The sequence below is a fragment of the Oncorhynchus mykiss genome, chromosome 12, assembly GCF_057628025.1.
Source record: "Oncorhynchus mykiss isolate SJ-2025 chromosome 12, ASM5762802v1, whole genome shotgun sequence".
Taxonomy (NCBI): Eukaryota; Metazoa; Chordata; class Actinopteri; order Salmoniformes; family Salmonidae; genus Oncorhynchus; species Oncorhynchus mykiss.
This window is the reverse complement of record NC_143033.1, coordinates 50448234-50472690: the sequence shown is the minus strand read 5'-3', so window position 1 is coordinate 50472690 and position 24457 is coordinate 50448234. Positions and strand designations below refer to the sequence as shown.

Here is a 24457-nt window from a genome sequence, read left to right as displayed (position 1 = left end):
TGTTAACGTTCTGAATTTTCGCCATTGTTGACGTCTTTTTGTACGTTTCGAAGTTCTCTCAGTTTGTGTGGTCAGTAAGTTTACCAACTTTCAAACAACATTTTATATTTTACTACAAGAACCTGAAGAGTATTGCAAACAAAGAGATCTAATCTGATCCACTTAAAGCTTGACGGACGGTAAGTGTGTGGTTACAGCATTTAAAAAATGCCGTGTCAGACATTGTTTCTGCGCATTGCCAATGGCTGTCTAAGTAACTTTACCCTGTGACGACCCAAGTAAAAAGGTTGGTCAGATTCTGTGCTGGGTATGCTTTACGCTACTCCGCTTCAAGTATAGCTAGCTACCTAACGCTAGCAAGGCTAATGTCGTTAGGCCTAGTTAGCTTGTCAACTTTCATTTGTTGGAACAGCCTAGCAATCCATGCAAGTACTCACGTGTTAATTGATAATGCTAACGTTACTAAGTAGTTGGTGTTTTCGCCAACGTTAAATAAAAAATAAAGTTGGCAAGCAATGTTAATGAGTTAACCAACCACAGCCATAAACGCTGCCCATTTCTTCGACGTATCTTCTTAAAATCGGTTTCTAAATTTAACCAGTGCTATAGTAACTTTCAATTAAGACCAAAAAGCAAATAGTTTAACGATATACTATATCCATTGATATGGTGTGACGGTAACTAGTGACAACCCTTTACTTGAGGATACTAACTCAAGTCCAGACTTGAAAGACAACAATTATTCTAAACTTCCATGACTAAATTAGTTGCATGGGGTTCGTTTTGAATTAAGAACATGCACCATTATTAAATGAAATGCGCGTTGCTCCATGAAGCACTTAATCCAATGTGTACGTTGCCATCTTGTCTATTTCAAATATTTTCATTGACAGGGCCCACACATTATTGGTTTACTTTACACTTGTGTGTTTAAGGTAGTAGTTTTAGAATTGTTAGGTTAGATTACTCGTTGGTTATTACTGCATTGTCGGAACTAGAAGCACAAGCATTTCGCTACACTCGCATTAACATTTGCTAACCATGTGTATGTGACAAATACATTTGATTTGATTTATTTGATTTACTTAATGGTCCAAAACATTTAATATAATTTAGTAACAGAGCATTTTCTAAATTCATTCGAACCCCATGCAACTAAACATGGACGTTTATAGGTGTTGTCGGTCTTCCTAGTCGGGAATTGAGGAAGTATCGGCAAGTAAAGGTTAGTCAATTTCTTAGCTGTGTATTCCTAAAGTACAACCCGGGGGGGGGGGGGGGAGATTACGTTCCAAACACTTAACAGACACTGTATCCCCTCAGCCCTCAAATTAAGTGGACACTTCTGATGACGTTAGACGAGTATACACTTGCAGGGTGAGGGAGGAAGGAATTACTTTTTAAATGGACCGCCCTTGCACGGAAGTGCGTTAATCCCGCTATGATTGTGTTTTCAACCACTGGTACCTTGCGCATGCTTTATATGCGCTACAGTAAATTATGGTTGCATGTTTCCTTACGTTTTCTAAATAATAATTAATATATGCATACTATATAATAACTAGCAAATTAATTAGCTAACTAACTTAGCTGGAACTTCTGAAGGAAAATGTTTTATTTCTACAGTTTTCAAAAGCTAACCAAAAAAAAAACATCAATTTTACGAGACGTGTTTGAGCTGTCATGTGCATAAGTAGCACAATTTCTAACTTATTTACATTCATTTTTACTTACATTTGTTTGTTGACTTCTCCATGTTGAGGTTTTGTCTGACTTTTCTTAGCGGTTGCACAATCATCGCAAATTGAATTCTGGGGTGTTTCAGGACTTGTAGTGAACATATTTGTACACTCAATCTCGATCAAAAACAAGGGCTGATGGGCTTACGTTGTGAACTTGCCATGTATGGCCCGACATCCAAGATGGTGACGGGTATTCCCCCTGGGGCATAAGGCCAGAGTAAGTGGATGAGGGTGTATATTTTATGAGTTTGATACGCAGCCTGTGTAAGGCGGTATGGAATCATTCCCAAATCACTGTGTGTAGCTACTGGCTAGCTATATTCTCAGACAATATTTTGGCGCCTAGATGCAGCCTACTTTGAACAGCTGCACAAGAAATGTTCATATTAAACAGCCTTTTTTTCTTTTGACAAAGACTCTCAGCTTCAGTGGTGGAAAAAGTACCCAATTGTTATAAACGTGCTCTCACTGTCAACTGTTAATTTACGGTTTGCTGAAAATAATGTTTTAAAAAAATGTATGAACAGAACAATATTCAACAACTGAGACACAAACTGACCAAGTTCCACAGACATGTGACCCTGAACAAAGGGGGGTCAAAATCAAAAGTAAGTCAGTTTCTGGTGTGGCCACCAGCTGCATTAGGTACTGCAGTGCATCTCCTCTTCATGGAATTCACCAGATTTGCCAGTTATTGCTGTGAGATGTTACCCCACTCTTCCAACAAGGCATCTGCAAGTTCCCAGACATTTTCGATCCAACAGGTCCCAGACGTGCTCAATGGGATGGAGATCCAGGCGCTTCGCTGGCCATGGCAGAACACTGACATTCCTGTCTTCCAGGAAATCAGGCACAGAATGAGCAGTATGGCTAGTGGCATTGTCATGCTGGAGTGTCATGTCAGGATGAGCCTGCAGGAAGGGTACCACATGAGGCAGGAGGATGTCTTCCCTGTAACACACAGCATTGAGATTGCCTGCAATGACAACAAGCTCAGTCCGATGATGCTGTGACGCACCTCCCCAGATGATGGCAGACCCTCCACCTCCAAATCGATCCCACTCCAGAGTACAGAGCTCGGTCTAACGCTCATTCCTTTGACGATAATCGCGATTCCGACCATCTCCCCTGGTAAGACACAACCGCGACTCGTCAGTGAAGAGCACTTTTTGCCAGTTCTGAATGTCCAGTGATGGTGGGTTTGTGTCCATAGGCGACATTGTTGTCAGTGATGTCTGGTGAGGACCTGCCTTACAATAGGCCTATAAGCCCTCAGTCCAGCCTCTCTCAGCCTATTGTGGACAGTCTGAGCACTGATGGAGGAATTGTATGTTCCTGGTGTAACTCGGGCAGTTGTTGTTGCCATCCTGTCCCGCAAGTGTGATGTTCGGGTGTACCGATCCTGTGGAGGTGTTACACGTGGTCTGCCACTGCGAGGACGATCAGCTGTCCTTCCTGTCTCCTCGTAGCGCTGTCTTAGGCGTCTCACAGTACGGACATTGCAATTTATTGCCCTGGCCACATCTGCAGTCCTCATGCCTCCTTGCAGCATGCCTAAGGCACATTCACACAGATGATCAGGGACTCTGGGCATCTTTCTTTTTGATGTTTTTCAGTCAGTAGAAAGGCCTCTTTAGTGTCCTAAGTTTTCATAACTGTGACCTTTAATTGCCTACCGTCTGTAAGCTGTTAGTATCTTAACGACTATTCCACAGGTGCATGTTAATTAATTGTTTATGGTTCATTGAACAAGCATGGGAAACAGTGTTTAAACCCTTTACAATGAAGATCTGAAGTTAGTTGGATTTTTACGGATTAGGGTCCTGAAAAAGGGACTTTTCTTTTTACAGTTTACTTGAGTAAAAGTATAGATACCTTTTTTAATAGAATGTTATTCAAGTAAAAGTTAGTCACTCAGTAAAAAAAAGTAAGTTTGTTAAATTTAAGTATGTGAATTAGCAGGACAGGAAAATGGTCTAAGCGTTCAAAATGTAACGAGTACTTTTGTGTGTCAGGGAAAATGTAGGGAGTAAAAAGTACATTCGTTTCTTTAGTAATGTAGTAAAGTAAAAGTTGTCAAAAAAATGTATCAAAGTACAGAACCCCCCCCCCTCAAAAATACTTGTTTTTACACTACTGCACAGATATGACGATAATGTTGCCAACAACTTATTCACTAGTGATGGTAATTTTAGCTAGCAAACGTTAGCTTATATTTATCAGGAGCATGTTCTTTAGAACCTAACTAGTTAGCTAAGGCAAGCCTTGCCACAAACAGACATTGCAATAAAGAATACATTAGCTAACTAGATGCAACTTGTTAATGCAACATTTTTAGATCACAAGAACCTGATTTTATATTTGATAAAGGAAATGTGCAAGGCCTCAAGACAGAAGGCCCTTCCAAATGGGGATTGAGATAATGGAGGGAATCTGAAGAATAGGCATAACTTACTCACTGAATGCTCAAATATTTATTTCATTGCTAATCTGTTGAAACCCAACAGATTCATTAAACTGACCTAATTAAAAACAGTGTTATTAATCAATGTCATTTTGTGTATCCTCACAAATCTATGCAGAGTCCAGATTGGAGAGGGAATAAATTGGTGGTGCCTGTCGTCAAAAGCTAAAATGATCACCAGACGAAGAGGTCATTCAGACAACACCGATGTGGAGGTGCACACCTCAAATTGTCCTTTTGAAATTGAAGTCCCTGACTTTGTTGAAACTATACATTTTAAAACAAGTCCCTACGAAGACATGAGCTCAGAGAATGGGGATAGTACAGTCGGATTACTTGGAATCGACAAGTTAGACTGGACATTTGAGAAGGATGCTGTCGCCCATCTTTTCGACATTGGATTGACCGAATTAGGTGTGGGTGACACAACAGATCAAGATTTTGGAATTGGCGTGTCCAGGACGCCATCGCCAGAAGGAATGTCTGCTGGTCAGAAAAGGAAGAGGAGAGAGAACCTGTCTGGGCGCATGATCAACAAGAACGCCATCGCTGCAAGAATGAATCGTCTGAAAAAGAAGGAATACGTCAACGGGCTGGAGAATAAAGTTGGGTCTCTGTCGACAGAAAACCACATACTTAAACAGGAAAACGTCCAATTGAATAAGAGGGTGGAAGAGTTGGAAGATGAGTCGAGGTACTTGAGAGCTGTGTTGGCCAACGAGAGTATGTTAGCCCAGCTGTTGTCAAGGCTGAGCGGTGTGAATGGCATGAAATTATCTTCCTCACTTTTCCAGGAGTCCAACAAGAACGAAGACCACGATTATGCCTTGCCTAGGAAACTTGTGAAGATGGAGAAGGAGACCTCTGGTGGCGTCTGTCTGCACGTGGACAAGAACCACGTCTCAGTGGAGTTCTGCACTAAGTGTGCAGAGAGTGCAAGCGCATCACTCAAAATGTAGGGTCGAGTACTTTTATCTGTTTTCAGATGTTGAGACTGAACCTGATTTTAACCTCAGAGTAAAAAAATATCAGGGGAATGTATGAACACTTAAAACTGTTTTGAGATCATTAATTAAGAATTGTTGAATGAGCATGTGTGAAATCTTATGAAACCAATGATTATAAGAACACGTTACTCGTTAAACCTTGTTGCCAGTTTTCTTCTAGGTGATGATTGTTCAACCATGCTGGATGAATGGGTTACAGAACGTCCCTGTCTGCTTGGCTCCATGGTAAGGATCTCTTAACCAGAAAAGCTGATCATTTGATACGTTCTCAGATGTTTTTCAAGGTTATTTCAAGTTTTAAAATAACTAGGTATACACATGTTTCTGTTTGAGTTGAGTAATTACTTCAACTTGTTACCTCAATTTATATTAAACTTTTCTTTTATTAAGCTCTATGCATTAAGAATTTAACCTGTAAATACAAATTGACTGATTTCACGCCCAAATATAAAGAAATGGTGTCTTTTTGAATTTAGCAGTCAAGTTTTTTTTATTGGAATTGAAGAAAAAATTAAAAGGAGTACGTGATGTTTCACAATGAGTTTTATAGTATTAGATGATTAGTTCATATTGGCTCTCTAACCAGAATGGGGGGAGAAACAACAAATATAGTTGGTTACCACGGTTTGGTTAGAAATGATCTCTTTGTGAAACATCACTATTCTGCTGAAGGATGTTTTTATTTTTCTTTATTGCTAAAGTGGATTCTGCTGTCGGAAGCTGAAGAGGTGGAACTCGCTGCTGCCAACTTGGCCTGTTATTTTTTTAAAGGTAGTATAACAAATAGTGTAAGTGACTACATGTTACCAGTATCCCACCACACCTTTGAAAAAAGTAGTGAATTTAGAATATTGTGGATGACAAGTGTTCCACTACCTATTGCATTGACAATATCAGAGGTCGTATAATAGTTTCTTCACAAGTTTAACTTGACTTGTGTTGACACCTTTCAGTGTAACACATTTGTAAAAGTATATTTTATTATTGATGTGGTGATCTTGATAGAAATGGACTTCACCAATGTTGTATAAACTGAGTCAGTATGTCTTGAATTATGTATAATACAGGATTTTGTGCCAATCTCTAAACGAGAGAACAATTTTTAAGGAAGATTGGTTTTGATAAAGTAATTGACAATAAATCTTATTTTGATTATGCATGCTTCAGTTATGTATTTTGTCTTGACTGTTGCTGTATGTAATTGATATTAACCTTATTTTCTCTTTTCAAACAGCAAGCTTTTTCTGCAGACAAAGATCTATCAATTCCTCAACAAAATGGGGGGGGGGGGGGGGGGGGGGGGATTGGTAATGGTTCCCAAACACGTGGGGCTTCATTTGAGCGGAGAGCTCATATTGTATATGCATACACTTATTCGTCTGGTGTACTTGTTTTTGACATAATGCTGCTGCATTTAGGTATAATGTAGTAGTTCACTCTCTTAAATTGGCTTCGGGTGTTCTCAGATCTCAAAATTAGTCTGACTAAGTTAATGTCTAGCTATATGCCTGAAGCACAAATCTAGATAGATACATGTGCTGTTCAAAATTATAAAATCAAGTCATTTTGGATATCTTTCCCATTTTTTATTTGGAGTTGTGGCATATAGTAGGATTTACACACCTAGTAGCGTAGGCCATTGACTCTTTTTGACAGACCACGAGGTCTGAATGTTCAACAAATAATGTAAGGAACTGCCGAGCTGGATGGCATGGCATGTTCTTAAAACAAGTCAAAATGAGGCTCAGTAGTGTGTGTGGCCTCCACGTGCCTGTATGACCTCCCTACAACGCCTAGGCATGCTCCTGATGAGGTGGCGGATGGTCTCCTGAGGGATCTCCTCCCAGACCTGGACTAAAGCATCCGCCAACTCCTGTACAGTCTGTGGTGCAACGTGGCGTTGGTGGCTGGAGCGAGACATTATATCCCAGATGTGCTCAATTGGATTCAGGTCTGGGGAACGGGCGGGCCAGTCCATAGCATCAATGCCTTCCTCTTGCAGGAACTGCTGACACACTCCAGCCACATGAGGTCTAGCAATTGTCTTGCATTAGGAGGAACCCAGGGCCAACCGCACCAGCATATGGTCTCACAAGGGGTCTGAGGATCTCATCTCGGTACCTAATGGCAGTCAGGCTACCTCTGGCGAGCACATGGAGGGCTGTGCGGCCCCCCAAAGAAATGCTACCCCACACCATGACTGACCCACCGCCAAACCGGTCATGCTGGAGGATGTTGCAGGCAGCAGAATATTCTCCACGGCGTCTCCAGACTCTGTCACGTCTATCACGTGCTCAGTGTGAACCTGCTTTCATCTGTGAAGAGCACGGGGCGCCAGTGGCGAATTTGCCAATCTTGGTGTTCTCTGGCAAATGCCAAACGTCCTGCATGGTGTTGGGCTGTAAGCACAACCCCCACCTGTGGACGTCGGGCCCTCATACCACCCTCATGGAGTCTGTTTCTAACCGTTTGAGCAGACACATGCACATTTGTGGCTTGCTGGAGGTCATTTTGCAGGGCTCTGGCAGTGCTCCTCCTGTTCCTCCTTGCACAAAGGCGGAGGTAGCGTAGGAGGGTTGTTGCCTGTACTGGCCTGTCTCCTGGTAGCGCCTCCATGCTCTGGACACTACGCTGACAGACACAGCAAACCTTTTTGCCACAGCTCGCATTGATGTGCCATCCTGGATGAGCTGCACTACCTGAGCCACTTGTGTGGGTTGTAGACTCCGTCTCATGCTACCACTAGAGTGAAAGCATCGCCAGCATTCAAAAGTGACCAAAACATCAGCCAGGAAGCATAGGAACTGAGACGTGGTCTGTGGTCACCTCCTGCAGAACCACTCCTTTATTGGGGGTGTCTTGCTAACTGCCTATAATGTCCACCTGTTGTCTATTCCATTTGCACAACAGCATGTGAAATTTATTGTCAATCAGTGTTGCTTCCTAAGTGGACAGTTTGATTTCACAGAAGTGTGATGGACTTGGCGTTACATTGTGTTTAAGTGTTCCCTTTATTTTTTTGAGCAGTGTATGTTGCTTGACATTGATAACTAAATGTTACACTATTTTGACTGGATTGCAATTGGATCATATTTGCTATATTTATCAGTTGCGTTACCCTAGGATATGGCACTTTCAAACATTTTCCCATGTCGGGCCACTCAAAAAAATGATAATATTCCACACCTGATGGTCTTATACGCATGTTGAATGCTTTTTTTTTTTTTTGTCCTTTGTGTTAAAAGAACATCCAATTTAGGACCCAATATTAGTTTGTGTATTAACAAAACAACCATTTCATTGCGATCCTGATTCGGAGGTTTAACTTCCTATCACTAAAATTGGCACATGCGTCACAAATTCATTTCAAAATACCTTTTGATTTCAAATGTGTGTTATGCCAAGTTAAAACATTCAAAATGCAGAACTGTTTTACAAGCTGATAATCACTTAATTCTAATGGAAATTAAAGTGTGCATTAAGGTATAACATATGTACTGTGCCTTAAAGTATTTATACCCTTTTTCACTTTGCGTTAAATCGATTTCTCACCATCTACACAAAATACCCCATAATGACAAAGTGAACATATAAAATACAGAACTCTCAATTACTTCAGAATTCACATCCCTGAGTCAATACTTTGTAGAAGCACCCTTTGGCAGTGATTACAGCTGAGCCTTTCTGGGTATGTCTCTAAGAGCTTTCCACACCTGGATTGTGCAACATTTTCCTATTTAAAAAAAAATATATACAGTGCCTTGCGAAAGTATTCGGCCCTCTTGAACTTTGCGACCTTTTGCCACATTTCAGGCTTCAAACATAAAGATATAAAACTGTATTTTTTTGTGAAGAATCAACAACAAGTGGGACACAATCATGAAGTGGAACGACATTTATTGGATATTTCAAACTTTTTTAACAAATCAAAAACTGAAAAATTGGGGATGCAAAATTATTCAGCCCCCTTAAGTTAATACTTTGTAGCGCCACCTTTTGCTGCGATTACAGCTGTAAGTCGCTTGGGGTATGTCTATCAGTTTTGCACATCGAGAGACTGACATTTTTTCCCATTCCTCCTTGCAAAACAGCTCGAGCTCAGTGAGGTTGGATGGAGAGCATTTGTGAACAGCAGTTTTCAGTTCTTTCCACAGATTCTCAATTGGATTCAGGTCTGGACTTTGACTTGGCCATTCTAACACCTGGATATGTTTATTTTTGAACCATTCCATTGTAGATTTTGCTTTATGTTTTGGATCATTGTCTTGTTGGAAGACAAATCTCCGTCCCAGTCCCAGGTCTTTTGCAGACTCCATCAGGTTTTCTTCCAGAATGGTCCTGTATTTGGCTCCATCCATCTTCCCGTAAATTTTAACCATCTTCCATGTCCCTGCTGAAGAAAAGCAGGCCCAAACCATGATGCTGCCACCACCATGTTTGACAGTGGGGATGGTGTGTTCAGAGTGATGAGCTGTGTTGCTTTTACGCCAAACATAACGTTTTGCATTGTTGCCAAAAAGTTCAATTTTGGTTTCATCTGACCAGAGCACCTTCTTCCACATGTTTGGTGTGTCTCCCAGGTGGCTTGTGGCAAACTTTAAACGACACTTTTTATGGATATCTTTAAGAAATGGCTTTCTTCTTGCCACTCTTCCATAAAGGCCAGATTTGTGCAATATACGACTGATTGTTGTTCTATGGACAGAGTCTCCCACCTCAGCTGTAGATCTCTGCAGTTCATCCAGAGTGATCATGGGCCTCTTGGCTGCATCTCTGATCAGTCTTCTCCTTGTATGAGCTGAAAGTTTAGAGGGACGGCCAGGTCTTGGTAGATTTGCAGTGGTCTGATACTCCTTCCATTTCAATATTATCGCTTGCACAGTGCTCCTTGGGATGTTTAAAGCTTGGGAAATCTTTTTGTATCCAAATCCGGCTTTAAACTTCTTCACAACAGTATCTCGGACATGCCTGGTGTGTTCCTTGTTCTTCATGATGCTCTCTGCGCTTTTAACGGACCTCTGAGACTATCACAGTGCAGGTGCATTTATACGGAGACTTGATTACACACAGGTGGATTGTATTTATCATCATTAGTCATTTAGGTCAACATTGGATCATTCAGAGATCCTCACTGAACTTCTGGAGAGAGTTTGCTGCACTGAAAGTAAAGGGGCTGAATAATTTTGCACGCCCAATTTTTCAGTTTTTGATTTGTTAAAAAAGTTTGAAATATCCAATAAATGTCGTTCCACTTCATGATTGTGTCCCACTTGTTGTTGATTCTTCACAAAAAAATACAGTTTTATATCTTTACGTTTGAAGCCTGAAATGTGGCAAAAGGTCGAAAAGTTCAAGGGGGCCGAATACTTTCGCAAGGCACTGTATATTTCTTTTAAATTCTCCAAGCACTGTCAAATTGGTTGTTCATTGCTAGACAACCATCTTCAGGTTTTGCTGTAATTTTGACTTAGATTTAACTCAGCCATTCCGTAACATTCAATGTCTTCTCGCTAAGCAACTCCAGTGTAGATTTGTCCTGGTTTTTTTCAGGTTGTCCTTCGGAATGTGAATTCATCTCCCAGTGTCTTCCAGGAAAGAAGATCGAGCCAAGTTTTTCTCTAGCATTTTGTCTGTGCTTAGAAATGGAATGGAGCTTTTTTTTTATTTTTATCCTGGCATCCTCTGCAGTCCATAACAATTACAAGCATACCTATAACATGATGCAGCCACCACTATGCTTAAATACAGAGTGGTAGTCAGTTGTATTGGACTTGCCCAAAACATAACTGTATTCATGACAAAGTGAAGTGTTGTCACTTTTTTGCAGTGTTACTTTAGTGCCTTGTTGCGAACAGGATGCATGTTTTGGAATATTTTTTAATTCTGTACAGGCTTCCTTTTCCATTCTGTCATTTAAATCAAATAACGTTTTATTAGTCACATACGTGTTAAGCAGATATTGTTGGTGTAGCGAAATGGTTGTGCTTCTAGTTCAACAGTGCAGCAATATCTAACAATTTCACAACATATACCCAATACACACACATCTAAGGAAGGAATGTTAGTAAGTATATGGATGAGCAATGTCAGAGCGGCATAGACTAAGATACTGTATACTATTCTACTGTATATACACATATGAGATGAGTAATGCAAACATTAGTGACAAGTGTTCCTTTTAAGTTAGTATTGTGCAGTAACTACAATGTTGTTGATCCATCCTCCGTTTTCTCGTATCACAGCCATTAAACTTTTTCCAAGTCACGATTGGCCTCATGGTGAAATCCGTGAGTGGTTTCTTTCCTCTCCGGCAACTGAGTTAGGAAGGACGTCTGCATCTTTGTAGTGACTGGGTGTATTGATACACCATCCAAAGTGTAATTATAACTTCACCAAGCTCAGAGATATTCAATGTCTTTATTTTTACCCTTCTACCAATAGGTGCCCTTCTTTGCGAGGCATTGGAAAACCTCCCTGGTCTTTTTGGTTGAATCTGTTTGAAATTCCCGGCGACTGAGGGGCCTTACAATTATCTGTATGTGTGGTGTACAGGGATGAGGTAGTAATTCTAAAAATTTGTTAAACACTATTCCACACAGTGAGTCCATGTAACTTGTGACCTGTTAAGCAAATGTGTACTCCTAAACTTATTTAGGCTTGCCAATGTATTGATTTAATACATTTCAGCTTTTTCATTTAATTTGAACATTTTGAAAAACATAATTCCACTTTGATATTATGGGGTATTGTGTGTATGACAATGCACATCAATTAATCCACTTTAAATTCAGGCTAATGCAACAACGTGCAAGAAGTCAAGGTGTGTGAATACTTTCTGAAGGCACTGTTGAACTAGGTGTGTGATTTGCTGTGGTTCCACTTCCAATGCAACATTTTACAAGTTAATTGCAGGTAAATTAATCTGTGGGTTGGAATCCTGTCTACTAATTCTAGTGAGTACATCATGCTCATTCTCCCTAGAGGTTATTAAACTAGTTTTCATATGGTTATAACCGCACACAAACATGGTAATACCATAAATAACCCTGTAAGATGGTCCCTGTTCAACAGGTAAATGTATTGGAATGTTATAGATAGAGCTGATGTGAATCCTTTGTCTGTCAGGCCAGGCCTGTTTATTCTACATAATATATGTGAGCGTTCCACTACATATAGTGAGTGCTCTGATGAAGGCAGCTGTTCCTACCACCAGTGGGCCTCCGACTAAATGTAAACGATGGAGCATATCCATCCTATTACGTTTTCACAATGCAAATAGCTCATAGATACTTGGGGAAAATCATAACATAGGCCTACTGGTAAAATGCACAGGAGGGGGTACATTGGGCAGAGCTAAATGTGATTTAGGGATTTAAATAATATTTGTAGTGCTCGAGGAATATCAACATGAGGGGATTTATAATTTGACAGGATAATTGCTGAGAAGACAGTTGTGAATCTCATTAAGATAAGGCACATTCTCGAAAATCAGGGTTGATTTTTAGACTAGCTCTGAGTGAGGTGTGTGTATATATACACACACACACCTCGTATTCAGACCCCTTCCTCACATTTACGTTACAGCCTTATTCTAAAATGGCTACAGTTTTTCCCTCCCCCTCAATCTACACAACACCCCATAATGACAAAGCGAAAACCAATTTAGAAATATTTGCAAATTTACTTTTAAAAAACATACCTTATGTACACAAGTATTCAGACGCTTTGCTATGCGACTTGAAATTGAGTTCTAGTGCAACCTGTTTCCATTGATCAATCTGATGTTTCTACAACTTGGAGTCCATCTGTGGCAAATTCAACTGATTGGACATGATTTGGAAAGGCACCCACCTGTCTATATAAGAAAGTCCCACAGTTGACAGTATGTCAGACAGGATTGTGACGAGGCACAGATGTGGGGAAGGATACCGAAATATTACTGCAAGCATGGTGGTGGCAACATGCTGTGGGGGCGTTTTTCAGCGGCAGGGACTGGGAGATCGGTCAGGATCAAGGGAAAGATGAACAGAGCGATCTTTGAAAACCTGATCCAGAGTGCTCAGGACCTCAGACTGGGGGGCAAAGGGTCACCTTCCAACAGAACGACCCAAAGCACACAGCCAAGACAACTCAGGAGTGGCTTCCGGACAAGTCTCAATGTCCTTGAGTGGCCCAGCCAGAGTCTGGATTTGAACCCAATCGAACATCTCTGGAGAGACCTGAAAAATAGCTGTGTAGCGACGCTCCCCATCCAACCTGACAGCGCTTGAGAGGATCTACAGAGAAGAGTGGGAGAAACTCCCCAAATCCAGGTGTGCCAACTTGTAGCGTCATACCGAAGACGACTCGAGGCTGTAGTTGCTGCCAAAGGTGCTTCCAAGTTCTGAGTAAAGGGTCTGAATACTTAATGTGATTTTTTTTTAAATAAATTAAAAAAACAGCCAGTTTTTTGTTATCGTTGCAGTGTGAACGCTGCCATCTATTTGGAATTACAGTTATGAATGGGCCTCTACTCCGATACAGCCGTAAACGACCTAATTGAAAACAGTGGGGAAAATTACAATCTGCAGTACCCCCGTGGTTTTGTTTTGCCCTTTGACATTGCATAAATTTAGTCCAGCGATAGCGTTGAAATAATTTAGTCATTACATTATGATTATCCAGATGTTTGTACATGTAACTCAAGGACTGAAGAAAATAAAAATACAGAACATTTAGGTTGGTTTGAAACTGTTTTAATCCTGAAGGTCCTCGCCATTTGAGGTGGACAACTGAATCAACTTCAAGTAGCTGTCAAAGTGTCTGGAGCTTAGGTAGGTTCCAAAGAACACCTGTAGCACTATCACAACACCCATTTTCCTTAAGATGGGTTGGGTAATGTTCATCCAAAAACGGAGGACGTTTCCCTTTTCTGGCAATGGTGTAGTGTTGTACCTGTCAGAATTACAGTGGCATAATTATGCAAATTCAGTCAGCCAAGCATCTTGATGAAACCTTTGACTGCAAAGAGTTGCACATACCTGGTTGCAAGGCCTGCATTCACAGGCAAAGCCAACAGAATAGGATATACGCCAGCACCAACTGCGCCGACAAGGGCACCTCTTATCAGGACACAGGTTGGACAGTTAAGGTCACCTGAAATTAGTTTAAGAATTTCAGAAACAATTAAAATATTGTCAAACTTCAACTGCAACTGAAACAATTAATTGTTTCACTCACCAGACAATAATGGTTTGGATACAGCTACATTATACATGGCCACTGTTGTCAAGAATGGTAGGACAGCCATTGGGAGATTTGATGTAAAACGCCCTTGAGTGACATTCAGTGCTCTCCTGTATAAGCTGTTGGCAATCAGTCCTGCAAATGCCCCATTACCTCCCAGGTACATGGGGCCATAGGTGAAGATTTTCCTGTAGAACAACAGTGATATTTCATAAGTTGTTAATGTTATGAGAGCAAAATGCAAAAGGCTATCAATTACAAGTAGGGCTAGGGCTGTCAAGGCAATGAAAACATGTCTAGGCTATAGAGCTGGATGGATGACTCATCTTTGTACCTGTGCCATTAGACAGGTTGGTTGTTTAGCAACAAAACAGACGTGCTTAACTATGCTTCAGGAAGCTTACTTTCCCCATCACTATTGTGAGCAATCTGGCCACCCAGAATAACAACACGTGGACTTCTGCGCCATTGAAGCGTGCGCATAGTTTGTGAAGTTGTTTGTTCTTAACTGACTTGCCTAGTTAAATAAAGGTAAAATAAACATTTTGGCCACTAGAGGCCTCTATCATTCTCTATGGCATAGGCCTACAAAAACGTACCTGTCAAGTTCAGGCAACCGTTCGAAATTTTCCGCCATCATTTGAATGATCAGGGCTCTGGAAACTGTGCGGCTGGTGCCTTTCTGTACAACGACATTGCTGTTTTCTGACATCTTCAGCAAGATTCCCTGCAATGCATGACCACATTTTTAAAATAAATGTCACTGTCTGTCAATAATGTTGGCTATCATTGACAGGGCTGAGTGAACGTGTATGCAACACGTTCGATAAGACTGATAACTTTACCTAGCCAACATGACATTTTATAAAACCCCGTCCATGTAGCATAGTTCAGAGAACAAAACATTTAGATATTATTAATCAGGATTACACTGGAATAACGCCAGTCGATGTATTTATGTACTGTCGAGTATTCCTTCCTTACCTTGGCGATGTTTCAGCTCTAATGTAGCTAGCTATGTGCTGTAAATGTTTAGCTGTTTCTTCTTCTTTGGTGGGGTTTAGCTGTTTCAATATTTTCTTCTGTATCATTATTTAGTGAAGGGCGCAGCCATTTTAAACCACGTGCACCAGAGTGAACTCTGAACCTTTCACAACAAATTGTATTGGTTCGTAATCCCGAGCCTGGACAAAAAGCACCGCCATGCCATTGGATGTAAAGTTTTGTCAATCAAGGTGTAGCTAGTAACAAACCTCTCCGTTGCTAAGCTAAAACTGATACTGCTTTCCACTCCGTGGCTGTAGATTTGGAAATAAAAACGTGGTGATGTGACACAGCAAATAAGAGGACGAGGAAGTTCCAGATATTTTGCAAAGAATATATGAAATGTGTAAAATAGACGGGTTATTGCAGAGACATTGCTTTTACAGCAAGATCAGCCAGGCAGGTATTTTCCTACAGGCGCGAGCGCACTGACATCAGGAAAGGCTATCGTTAACCAAACGCTTTGCCAACTTCCAGTTCCACTGTCCAGGCTTTCGTTTTTAAGTAGCCTAGCTGGTTGAGCAACAACGATGCATGTGTTTGCGAGCATTGGTTCATTTCAGTTTGTGAATGGTTGAATATACGGGCTATAAAGGATGTCATATCCTAAATCAAAGAAAGATGACGGAGAATCACACCAGCTACATAACCTTAGCTAACTGAGATATTGGATGGAGCCCATCAATTGTATTCGTGGTGGTATGACTTGCAATACATTTTGGCCAGCTAATGTTATGTATTTTGATTGCCATATATATCTGCACACCTGGTTCGTTTGACTAATTGGGCCACCCCAAATCCTTAGAAAAAAAATATTAGGCTGGGTAATTGCTGCAAGGTAGCTTAATTAAACTTGATGTGATGTTAGGCTATAAATAGGCGGCTACCCCTACTCATTTAATTATTTAACGGGTTTTTTCACGCGCTAAAATAGCAATGGTTGCATATTTCACTCTGCCGATTAGCGTTACCCCACCTTTAACGTTTCTTTGGACTGCCATTGTTTTTTATTTATTTTTTATCTCCAGGTCATCACATGGGAGCGCCATTGACTCAATGCCAGCATCAAACTGCAAGGACAGTGATAGAAACGCGGAAAATCTCGCTGAGCTGGGCTCAAGAAAAGTTTGTCAATTGAGAGAATATACCGACCGACCACTTAGCCTAGGCTGTTGTTCATGTCCGTGACATTATCCCCTGATAACTGTCTGTATGTGAACATCGGAACGCCTCCGCTACAGCCGTTGCACCTGTCTGCACAGCAGCAAGCCTTTATCGGAACCATAGCCCACACACTCTACAGACAAGACACTTTTCACAGGACAACAGAAAATAGGAGGATTTCGATTTTTATTTATTTAGTTGAACACGTTCGGGCTGAATGCATCCCGGCGAAGCATTGGTTAGGCTACATCTTTGCTGACGATTAATTGAACAAGCATGCCGAACTACATTGCAAGTATAGTTTTTGTTTGTGGTCTGTTTTGCCCTATGCTATAGTCTGTTATTTTAGACTAGCCTACTGATTCTGTTGGAGCAAAAGCCTATAGCTTTCAAAACTGAACCTAAGGGCACACACATTATAGCAAAACTAATTCGCCAATGATGTGGTTTCCTACCTAGGGGTTACAACTGCCGGAAACCTTTTTTAATGGAGTAAATCACCAATACGGATCCAGGATTCAACTATGCCTGTAAGAAAAAAAGGTGAGCAGAAGCGTCGTTGGCACAACAGGTGTCTCGCCACTAAGCAGCCGCAAGTGAAAAAACTGTCATTCAGCACTTTTAGACCCATGTCGGAGTGTAGGCTTGCCTTTAGCCTTTCTAGGTTATGTTCCTGTAGGTAAGCTAATGGCAAATTAAATAAAACATTACCCATAACTTGTAATGTAAGCCTAATGTGGCCTATGAAACAGAAGTCATTGATAATGTACAAAATAAAGGAAATACCAACAAAGTGTCTTAATAGGGAGTTGAGTCACCAGAGCAGCTTCAATGCTCCTTGGCAAAGATTATATAATTGTCTGGAACTCTATTGGAGTGGAAAAGATTATACAATTGTCTGGAAATCTATTGGAGGGAAGCAACACCATTCTTCTATGAGAAATCTGTAATTTGGTGTTTTGTTGATGGTGGAAAAAAAGTGTCTTAAGCGCTGCTTTGGAATCTCCCATAAGTGTTCAGTTGGGTGGAGATCTGGTGACACGCACCCCCTTTAACCCTATATGCTTCTTTAAAACCCCTCTTTCAAAATCACTGAGATCTCTTCTAGCCACGATATCCAAAATAATGGGCAACTGGGCGTGTTTTAATCATGACCCTAAGCATGATGTTAATTGCTTAATTAACTCAGGACCCACACATGTGTTGAAGCACCTGCTTTCAAAATATTTGTATCTCATTTACTCAAGCATTTCCTTTATTTTGGCAGTTACATGTAGTTTATTATAGATCGGAATATTGGGTAACAAACTATTTTTATAGTGTTCAGGAATAAGCGTTAATAAATATTTTAAGTACTAGGCCTAATACAGTGCATTCGGAAAGTATTCAGACCACTTTTTCCGCGTTTTGTTACAGTACAGCCTTATTCTAAAATGTATTACATTTGTTTCCCTCATCAATCTACACTCCAATACCCCATAATGACAAAGCGACAACATGTTTAGAAATGTGTTGCATATGTATTAAAAATAAACCGATAACTTATTTACATAAGTATTACATACCCTTACTTACATAAGACCCTTTGCTATGAGACTTGAAATTGAGCTCCGGTGCATCCTGTTTCCATTGATTATCCTTGATGATTCTCAACTTCATTGGAGTCCACCTGTGGCAAAGTCAATTGATTGGACATGATTTGGAAAGGCGCACACACACACTTGTGTATATACAAGAGCCCACAGTTGACAGTGTATTTCAGAGCAAAAACCAAGCCATGAGGTCGAAGGAATTGTCCATAGAGCTCAGAGACAGGATTGTGTCGAGGCACAAATCTGGGGAAGGGTACCAAAACATTTCTGCAGCATTGAAGGTCCCCAAGGACACAGTGGACTCCATCATTCTTAAATGGAAGAAGTTTGGATCCACCAAGACTCTTCCAAGAGCTGTCCGCCCGGCCAGACTGAAAAATCGGAGGAGAAGGGCCTTGGTCAGTAAGGTGACCAAGAACCAGACGGTCACTCTGACAGAGCTCCAGAGTTCCTCTGTGGAGATCGGAGAACCTTCCAGAAGGACAACCATCTCCGCAGCAATCCACCAATCAGGCCTTTATGGTAGAATGGCCAGACGGAAGTCACTGAGGAGTGACTTAAAAGGCACATGAACGCCCACTTGGAGTTTGTCAAAAAGGCACAGAAAGGACTCTGACCATGAGAAACAATATGCTCTGGTCTGATGAAAACAAGATTGAACTCTTTGGCTTGAATGCCAAGCATCACGTCTGGAGGAAACCTGGCACTATCCCTACGGTGAAGCATGGTGGTGGCAGAGCATCATGCTGTGGGGATGTTTTTCAGTGTTAGGGCCTGGGAGACTAGTCAGGAAAGATGAACGGCGCAAAGTACAGCGAGATCCTTGACGAAAACCTGCTCCAGAGTGCAAGTCTCTGAATGTCCTTGAGTGGCCCAGCCGGAGCCCGGACTTGAACCCAATCGAACATCTCTGGGGAGACATGAAAAGCTGTGCATCAACGCTCCCCATCCAACCTAACAGAGCTTGAGCGGATCTGCAGAGAAGAATGGAAGAAACTCCCCAAATACACGTGTGCCAAGCTTGTAGCGTCATACCCAAGAAGATTCCTGTAATCGCTGCCAAAAGTGCTTCAACAAAATACTGAGTAAAAGGTCTGAATACCTATGTAAATTGATTTATTTAATTTTTTTGGTACCCTTCCCCAGATATGTGCTTTGACTCGATCCTGTCTTGGAGCTCTACGGACAATTCCTTCAACATCACGGCTTGATTTTTGCTGTAACGTGCTCTGTCAGCTGTGGGACAGGTGTGTGCCTTGCCACAGGTGGACTCCAATCAAGTTATAGAAACATCTCAAATATGATCAATGGAAACAGGATGCACCTGAACTCAATTTAAAGTATCATAGCAAAGGGTCTGAATACTTACGTAAATGAGGTATTTTTTTAATAAATGTGCAAACATTTCTTAACCTGTTTTTGCTTTGTCATTATGGTGTATTGTGTGCAGATTGATGAGGATAAAAAAAAAAAAAAAAGATTTTAGAATTAGGCTGTAAGGTAACAATTTGGGGAAAAAGTCAAGAGGTCTGAATACTTCCCGAATAATTCCTTATTTCTAAATCATGCATAAGTTATACAGCATTTATACTTATTTGTGAGAATTGATGAAGCCTTATTCATTTAAGTGATGGCATTATTTTAATTGAATATTGCAGGGAATTGCCTTATGGGAACAGGGAATAGCCTTATGTATATTGTGGATAATGGAGATAACTTCCCCCCCAACTATGTCTAGTGTTTGTGGGAATTGTGTGATCATATTCAGTAAAGGATTTTTATATAATTTCTATACATGGTGATTGTAGTGTAAGTTCAGTCCACAAAGCAACTCCATATAAATAAATGTGTAATGAGGCTTGTCCTGGCGTGACCTCAGATCGTCTCATCCACTGGTCTGTAAATGTGCAGCAATAAAAAATAAATGCTGTCCGAGTTGTTCAACTGTACTGTACAATGAAAGTAATGGAAGAGGCCTCCCGAATTGGCGTGGTAGTCTAAGGCACTGCATCGCAGTGTTAGCTGTGCCACGAGAGATTCTGTGTTCGAGTCCAGGCTCTGTCGCAGCCGGCCGTAACCGGGAGACCCATGGGGCGGTGCATAATTGGCACAGGGTTGTTAGGGGAGGGTTTGGCTGGCAGGTATGTCCTTGTCCCATCGCGAACTAGCGACTCCTGTGGTGGGCCGGGTGCAGTGTACTCTGACACGGTCACCAGGTGCACAGTGTTTCCTCCGACACATTGGTGCGGCTGGCTTCCGGGTTAAGTGGGCATTGTGTCAAGAAGCAGTGCGGCTTGGTTGGTTTGTGCTTCGGAAGACGCACGGCTCTCGACCTTCGCCTCTCCCGAGTCCGTACGGGAGTTGCAGTGATGAGACAGGACTGTAACCTCCAATTGGATACCACAAAATTGGGGCGAAAACGGGGGTTAACATAAAATAATAAACAGAAAGTCATGCAAGATCGTTCAACCTTCCAGACTTACTTTTACTCCTGGAAACTTGAACTAGACAGCAGACGGCCACATCAAGTTAACAGGAATTATAAGTCAATAGCAGTAAGTAAAGACCATTTTACAGTCTGTTCTCATGAGTTTCTTTGAAACAAGTCAAAGTTTAGTGTACTGGGGTCTCCCTTGGTGACAGGGTCTGAGCCCAAGGATGATGTCTCTGTGTGACTGAGTGGTATCTCGCCCCCTGACACCCGTGCCAAGCGGGGACACTATCCATGCTGTACATTTCTGTGCAGTTACAAAACTGCCTCTCATATTAGCAGTGAAAATGGTTGCTAATTATAAACCATACAAGTGACCATATCGTCTTTTGCACATGCAGTTGTCATTACATTACATGCTTAAGATTACATTTTTTTAAGAATTGTTTTCACAAATGGGGACAAAAATCTGGGCAGAAGCTCAAGCTACTGTAAACCTTATTCAAACAAATTGGCTTTGTAAATTAGTCCTGGTGGTGCTTGTCTGATGTTTGCCATTTCATCACTCGACTGTATGTTTAACTATAAACTAAAATGGTCTCCAATCCGTACCCTCTTGCAGACACAGCTAGGGCCCTAGGCCTTTTGGAAGACTACTGTGCTAAACTGAGGAAGCCAGAGGAACAACAGCTCAAATCTGCCATTCAGAGAGTGATGGGGGTCTTCAAAAGCAGCCTGTTCCAAGCACTGCTTGGTAAGTCAAGCTGGATATTGGAATCCACCCATTCTTTTAATTGACTCCAATATGTCAAATGCTTCACCTGTCATTATAAATCAGAGGCATGTCATGAATGTTATAGCATAACAAAAAACAATTTCCCCCTCAACTGTCTAGCCATGTTCACCCTTATTCTATTTCATACACACAGTATGGATGTTGATAGACACAGTGAAGTAATACCTCTTTTATAATCTAGTCAGTAGTTTTTGGGATTCACAATAGAACACTAGAGATTTGTCTATTGTCACATTTGCTCAACCTGCATTTTGCTATGCCCGAACAGTGGGCACATTCTGCAGGTGTTTTTTCTGAAATATAGTTATTTTGAATTCTGCTGATATTGCAGTAGATGCTTCTCAGTGCCTGTGGTATTTTTAAGGTGCTCCTCACACTCTTCGTAAGGATTCAAACGAAGCATAATGATGTGGGACTTTTGCATCTTTGATCATTCCCCCGGATACCTTTCAATTATTTGAAGGGCATGCAAGTATCTCCTCAATGCATTATTGGAGATGGGTATAATGCATGATTCTTATTCATCATTCAAAGGTTCATGACATGGTCATTTTCCAAATGATAAAACCTACAATCTGACCTCTCAGGTTGAGTTTGAAAATGTAAAACGTATTGCTCGGGCCACGCATTATTGTTCCCAAAGCCTTCTCTGCAATTAGCAGTGGCAAAGCCGAGATTAAATTAATGTTGGCACGCTACAATCTCTGTATTATTTATTATATGTGACATGAAATTCCGAGCAATGTAAGTGCACCTTTAACGTAGTAACACGGGAGGAGTTCATCATACATAGTTCCCTGTGAGTTGGCATTCAAAGGCTGGGCATGCCTTTTTACACACCGATCAGACCCTGTTGTACTTGACCACCTGGAATCTCTATCCTCCAAATCAGGTTAATGCTATTTTAGCTTGTTTGAGAATGGGCTTTCACTCTTTCTGTGACAAGCCCCCACTGGTTATCAAAAAGGACAACAATGATAAGGAGAGCGGAAATATCAATAACATTTAATATGCATTTAAATAGATTGATCTCTAAACCTAAGTAGAGATATTATATGTTGAACATGAATATTGCACTCTCAATGCCTTTTGAAGCTTGAAACTTGAGGATTAAGCAGTCACTGATTATACAAACCTGACAATATGTATTGATCCCCAGAGTCATTGTACTAACATGAGCTGTTGCAGTAAATGTTTATGGCAATGTGATACTTTTATTTGGAGACCGTACTGGGATTTTATTTTCTGGTTTTAGGAGGAAGAGTAAGTGCTGATTGGGGTTTAGAGTAAGGTGCCACACTCTCTGCTGCTCCCTGTTTTTTATTATTTTCCCCTCATAGTCGGCCTTACATACTGCCTGCAGGCGTGGGTTCGAATCTCACTTCCACCAACATGTAGCCTAAGGATAATTGATAAGAATAATCCATAGACACTGCAACTTCATTTGTAGACTCAAAAGTTTAATATCGGACTGCTACACAACTTATTAGGGAAAACCAGTAAAAAAGGGATTCCTCAAATCCCTCCAAACCGAACAACCCTCCCTCTTCCTTCATTTCCATGGACCAGAATAAGATGTCAAAATAAAAATCACACTGTCTACTAAAAGTATCTGTTTCTAAAGACGATGCAGATGTTTTTGACTTTTGTTGTGATCAGTAGAAAATGTAACTAAGTGGAGCTAGATTGGTGTACAGTCATGGCCAGAAGTTTTGAGAATGACACAAATATTAATTTTCACAAAGTCTGCTGCCTCAGTTTGTATGATGGCAGTTTGCATATACTCCAGAATGTTATGAAGAGTGATCAGATGCATTGCAATTAATTGCGAAGTCCCTATTTGCCATGCAAATGAACTGAATCCCCCAAAAAACATTTCCACTGCATTTCTGCCCTGCCACAAAAGAACCAGCTGACATGTCAGTGATTCTCTCGTTAACACAGGTGTGAGTGTTGACGAGGACAAGGCTGGAGATCACTCTGTCATGCTGATTGAGTTCAAATAACGGACTGGAAGCTTCAAAAGGCGGGTGGTGCTTGGAATCATTTTTCTTCCTCTGTCAATCATGGTTGCCTGCAAGGGAACACGTGCCGTTATCATTGCTTTGCACAAAAAGTGCTTCACAGCCAAGGATATTGCTCCCAGTAAGATTGCACCTAAAGCAACCATTTATTGGATCATCAAGAACGGGTTCAATTTTTGTGATGAAGGCTTCAGGGCGCCAAAGAAAGTCTAGCAAGCGCCAAGACCGTCTCCTAAAGTTGATTCTGCTGCGTGATCGGGGCACCACCAGTACAGAGCTTGCTCAGGAATGGCAGCAGGCAGGTGTGAGTGCATCTGCACGCACAGTGAGGTGAAGACTTTTGAAGGATGGCCTGGTGTCAAGGGCAGCAAAGAAGCCACTTCTCTCCAAGAAAAATGTCAGGGACAGACTGATATTCTACAAAAGGTACATGGATTGGACTGCTGAGGACTGGGAAAAGGTCATTTTCTCTGATGAATCCCCTTTCCGATTGTTTGGGGCATCCGGAAAAAAGCTTGTCCGGAGAAGACAAGTTGAGCGCTACCATCAGTCCTGTATCATGCCAACAGTAAAGCATCCTGAGACCATTCATGTGTGTGGTTGCTTCTCAGCCAAGGGAGTGGGCTCACTCACAATTTTGCCTAAGAACACAGCAATGAATGAAGAATGGTACCAACACAACCTCCGAGAGCAACTTCTCCCAACCATCCAGGAACAGTTTGGTGACGAACAATGCCTTTTCCAGCATGAGGTAGCACCTTACCATAAGGCAAAAGTGATAACTAAGTGGCTCTGAGAACAAAACATCAATATTTTTGGTCCATGGCCAGGAAACTCCCCAGACCTTAATCCAATTGAGAACTTGTGGTCAATCCTCAAGAGACGGGTGGACAAACAAACAACCCACAAATTCTGACGAACTCCAAGCATTGATTATGCAAGAATGGGCTGCCATCAGCCAGGATGTG

The 24457-nt window shown here is 41.3% G+C and overlaps 2 protein-coding genes and 1 long non-coding RNA gene across 3 annotated transcripts in view; 2 read left to right on the top strand and 1 right to left on the bottom strand.

Moving 5' to 3' along the window:
• Positions 1 to 38: 38 nt before the first annotated feature.
• crebzf (CREB/ATF bZIP transcription factor) lies at positions 39 to 8284 on the top strand. The gene is given in 5 exon segments (XM_021624020.3): positions 39 to 179; positions 4325 to 5161; positions 5363 to 5438; positions 5915 to 5925; positions 5927 to 8284. Coding segments are annotated over 4 exon segments (939 nt in total). The 5' UTR covers positions 39 to 179; positions 4325 to 4376; the 3' UTR covers positions 5994 to 8284.
• Positions 8285 to 13932: 5648 nt separating this feature from the next.
• tmem126a (transmembrane protein 126A) lies at positions 13933 to 15768 on the bottom strand. The gene is made up of 5 exons (XM_021624019.3): positions 15423 to 15768; positions 15038 to 15165; positions 14433 to 14626; positions 14234 to 14348; positions 13933 to 14147 (listed from the first exon to the last, which is right to left on the bottom strand). Exons 2-5 carry the CDS (start codon positions 15148 to 15150, stop codon positions 13949 to 13951), a joined length of 621 nt encoding a protein of 206 aa, XP_021479694.1. The 5' UTR covers positions 15151 to 15165; positions 15423 to 15768; the 3' UTR covers positions 13933 to 13948.
• LOC110537716 (uncharacterized) overlaps positions 15715 to 24457 on the top strand; it is a 47197-nt gene continuing 38454 nt past the window's right edge. The window contains exons 1-4 of the long non-coding RNA XR_016485105.1: positions 15715 to 15885; positions 16511 to 16937; positions 17106 to 17189; positions 21292 to 21423. This is a non-coding gene — a long non-coding RNA (uncharacterized LOC110537716). The remainder of the gene's footprint in view (positions 15886 to 16510; positions 16938 to 17105; positions 17190 to 21291; positions 21424 to 24457) is intronic.